The 4,356-nt window shown below is 42.3% G+C and overlaps 1 protein-coding gene across 1 annotated transcript in view; it reads right to left on the bottom strand.

Moving 5' to 3' along the window:
* The window catches only part of LOC136445185 (fibropellin-3-like), a 3,884-nt gene extending 930 nt beyond the window's left edge, over window positions 1–2,954 (bottom strand). Inside the window, exons 1-6 of the mRNA XM_066443053.1 lie at window positions 2,593–2,954; window positions 2,050–2,430; window positions 1,695–1,778; window positions 1,112–1,225; window positions 446–565; window positions 116–238 (exon numbers count right to left, since the gene is read on the bottom strand). Of these exons, the coding sequence (XP_066299150.1) occupies window positions 116–238; window positions 446–565; window positions 1,112–1,225; window positions 1,695–1,778; window positions 2,050–2,430; window positions 2,593–2,677 (907 nt within the window). The 5' untranslated portion in view covers window positions 2,678–2,954. The remainder of the gene's footprint in view (window positions 1–115; window positions 239–445; window positions 566–1,111; window positions 1,226–1,694; window positions 1,779–2,049; window positions 2,431–2,592) is intronic.
* Window positions 2,955–4,356: the final 1,402 nt, after the last annotated feature.

Consider the following 4,356-nt stretch of genomic DNA (forward strand, 5'->3'; position numbering starts at 1 on the left):
TTTATTATTGCAAATCGCTTATTTGGGCGTCCTGGAAATTTAATACAATGTATAGAGTCATAGGTCCTAAAATTATGCAATGACACGTGTCCAGTTGAGCATTGCCCTCCAGTACCTGTTTCACAGTTAGTTCCCTGGAACCCAGGTGCGCAGCTGCAAGTGTAGCTGCCCAATGCATCTAGACAGGTGCTCCCACGTTGACAAGGGTTGCTGACACATTCGTCTATACTTTGTAGGTCTGTCGACAAGAAAATAAAACGGAGTAAGTCGAAAACACTCTCATTAAGGTATCGTGTAAATCAAAGGCTGCACTCATCTTTTTCTCTAAATACATGTGGCGATATATCGCAATTATGCCTTCCCATACTTAATCTTTGTGAGATCAAATCCATTGATGTAACGACAAGAACTGAACAAAAAGGGATCAAACATGTTATTTACCTACCTATTTCACAGTATATTCCTCCGTATTCAGCTGGGCAGGTGCAGTAGTATCCGGCGAAGAATTGTCTATCTGTACAGGTGCCGCCGTTTTGACATGGATTTCCTGAGCAGTCGTTTATAGCTATAGGGGGAAAATCATCATAAACATAGGAAATAGATTGGTAAGAAATCAAAAGTACACATCTGTGATAGTTTCCATGTTTGAACAGTTTGTGTCACAGGTAATACATTTCACATTCGTCGTACAATTCTTTTTTCTCAACGGATTTTCAACGAGGCTATGGCAGAACAGTAGCCTTCATCAGGCCTTCCTTGGATCTTAGAATTCGAGAAAAATGGAAATAATTTCCCAGGAAAGTCAGTCCGCGGTATGGTCAACATTTCCCCTACCGAGGGAACTGCACCTGGCCAATGAAACGCTGTAGTAGCCAAACTCCCCTGGCATATATTCTCCCGAAAGCTAGTGTAGTTAGTCTGGTAGAGACTAGCAGAACAGCATGTTGGTAATAGTTCCCGTCACAAGACAACTTAATTTTATACGACACTCACACGACCGTCCCGAGAATGACCTCAATTCTCTGTCGTGAACCTATCGTAGGAAGTCGACGAATGTGACAAGTACCTAAGCAACCATGGCGCAACATCAAAGGAGGTACAGAGTACATACCTGTTGCACAGGTGTTCCCCTCGTATCCAGGTGGGCAGGTGCATGTATAGGAGTTAACAGCATCCTGGCACGTGGCTCCATTTTGACAAGGATTGCTTGCACACTCGTCTGCTTCTGGAGCGACAAGAAACTACAATGAAGACATTTTTAGTTCCAACTGCGCATGCGCATAGAAATGTATGGTGGGTGATATGTCAAGGGTGAAGGCCCCTGAGACATATATACAAAACACGTCTGTAGATGTATTAAACAGGGTCCAGACAAAAACGGTCTATGTTCTTTGACCTTCACCTTTGACATATCACCCACGATAAATTTCGACGCGCATGCGCAGTTGGAAACATGAAATATTTTTAAACATGCATGCCTATGAAACAGTTGTCACAGAAAACAGGAATGATAGAAAGACATGCTGGGGCAACCAAATACAACTGTGTAGTTGGCAAGTATGTTAAAGTTGCACTTTGTGTCGCCATAACTTTGGGACTTAGAAGCTAAAGCATGGTTTATAATAGGAGACCACACAGGTAGAAAGGTAAATATTGCACGCCAGGTTAATAATCTATCTAGGAGTCGCCTTTACCTGGTGTTGTCAAGGACGGAGTAGTCATGTGTGGGGCCGTGGTGCTGTCTAGAAGCGGAGGTGTTGTAGCCACCGGGTTACCACCTGAAGGGAAGGAATTTTGAGATGGAGAAATCTAAATCTTATTTTTTCTTTACAGATTTTGACCATAGAAATCGTCTAGAGTCTGTAAATAGTTTAGCTCGTCGTGCTTTTGTAACCACTGCTACCGATAAAAGCATTTCGCGTTATTCGTGAATGATGTTGTCACCATTGGCTGTGTTTGCGGCATATCTTTAATTGTCAGAAACGTAAAAATGCAACACGTTCATGCAAATGTTTTAAGGCGACTATCTTGAATAGGGACAGAGCTCACCTATAACTGTAAATGTCGCTCGGAATCCGTGTCCGTCTCTTGCAAACGCACCTCCCGTGAAAGACACCAATATGGAAGTACCTGTCGATGACGTCACGTTAGGGGGAGCGGTGTTCTCACAGTACGTGCCAAGCGGGCGCGATGACGTAGTGGCGCCGTCAAAAACGTCCACCTTTGTAGTTGCACATGGGACATTTCCCCATACAAACTCTGTCGGAAAGCTGAAGTCGGGGAACTCTAGGTTGATGGTCCCACTTGTGACCTGAATGAGCCAGCGGCATTGAGCATTGATGGGGTACGCGCCGTGGGGGAAGTTTGGTGTGGTGAATTCTCGAGGACCTTGTTCCGTCAGCGTTAAAGGAGCGCCGCCATTACATTGGGCTTGAGAAAGAAGATTATGAAAACGTTTAGAACTTAGCACAGCAGGAAAGTACGTGAATAAGATATAGTTGTTACTACAAGGCAAGTCTATGTTCCGGATACTTTGAACTAGACAAATAACTGAGTACAAATAACTGAGTATAAGACCTTAACACAACTCACCTGATGTAAGGCGTATGACGCCACAGGCCAGGTAAAGCAAGGACAGTATGGACAACTTTCTCCACATCATCTTCGCAGTAGACATGTAGCACACTGTACTTAACGATGTCCAAGACTCAATGTGTAATGAGCTGCCCTTCGTTCACGGCCTTGTACTGTACTACTTGTACAATACGTCATCATCCCCGCCCAAGTTCCATCGTATCGTGGAGAAACCAGATAATAGTGTCAAGGTACAATACCCCGCCCTCCCACACTACCGTGTCCATGTGGATACTGTAGTATTGGCAAACAACCATAAAAATTCTTGTTGGAAATCAAACAATAGGTCGGCACTGGTGGGGAAAGTCTAGTTAATTGAGGAACACCCCACCCTTTTTGTACAAATACATGGTATATTATTTACGTATCACACCAAGAATTCTTTGCGATTATGAATGAAAATTACAGAAGAACCCGTGACAACATGTTGGTGCGGTGGGTAAGTTTGGTTAATTGAGGAACACCCCACCCTCTTTGAACAACTACATGGCATATTACTGTATCTCCACGTTACGCCAAGAAGTCTTTGCGGTTATGATTGACAATGACATTATAAAAGAACTTTTAACAACAGGTCAGTACAATAGAGGAACACCCCACCCTCTTCGTAAAAATCTCTGTATCACACAAAGAATCCTGTACGATAATGAATAAAAATCATATCATAGAAGAACTTATAACAATAGGCTCAGTACAACAGAAGAACGCCCAACCTTCTTGGTACAAATACATGGTATGTTATTTCCAAGTTACGATTATGAATGAAAATGGCATTAAAGAAAAACTTACAACAATAGGTAGGTACAAAATAAGACCACCCCACCCTCTTCGTACAAATACATGGTACATTATCTTTGTGTCACACAAAGAATTCTTTGCGATTATTAATGCTTCATGCTTTGCAAATACCTGTGCATCCTGTACTGAAATTCTATTAATACGCACTTTATAAATGTGACAGAGTAACACGTTTAAACCTACGAGCAAAAAATTGTCGTGACAGGAGCACCTTTACGTTGATCACAAAGAACTTACCATCAGGATTTCCATGTATCTAATGTAAAGTTATCAATTGCCGATTGCCATCTTAACTAAGGAAATGACGCTAAATGCAAATATGAAGATTGTTCTAGCCATTTGCGACTTGTTTATTTTCTGACGAGATTATAATTAAGTTCTGTAAGATAGCGCAGTAACTACATGTGTATAGTTGGAAAGGGGAAGGACGTGATATCGGTAGCACGTACCTTGACAACGTTACCTGGTCTGTCGTTCTGAAATTAGCATTTCACGACGGACTTTGACATCGCTGGCAAATAGAGTGGATTCCTACAGACCTAGTATAGGATGTTATAAATACTAGTGCCAAGTAGTTGGTGACTGGGAGACCACGGTCCAATCCAAGTTCAGGACATATCGGTTGGGGCTGCACCCAATTTTCGGATGGGACGTAATATGGGAGCCCTGTATTCGAGGAGGTACCTCGAGCACGTTAAAGCCACTATAAAGGATAAAGGCTAATGTAAATGTATACCCTGTAATATAAATGCATACCCTGCTACGGATTCAGTAAAGCAAGGAAACTTGCTGCCATATGTGTAACTGGGTAGTACAAGAGTCTGAACGAACGAACAAACGTGAAATGACTTACTTTTCTATCTATCTTTAACACATAAGCTTGAGTTGAAATAGAGACATGAGTGCCTTCAAGTTAACGTAACG

The sequence above is a fragment of the Branchiostoma lanceolatum genome, chromosome 11, assembly GCF_035083965.1.
Source record: "Branchiostoma lanceolatum isolate klBraLanc5 chromosome 11, klBraLanc5.hap2, whole genome shotgun sequence".
Lineage (NCBI taxonomy): Eukaryota > Metazoa > Chordata > Leptocardii > Amphioxiformes > Branchiostomatidae > Branchiostoma > Branchiostoma lanceolatum.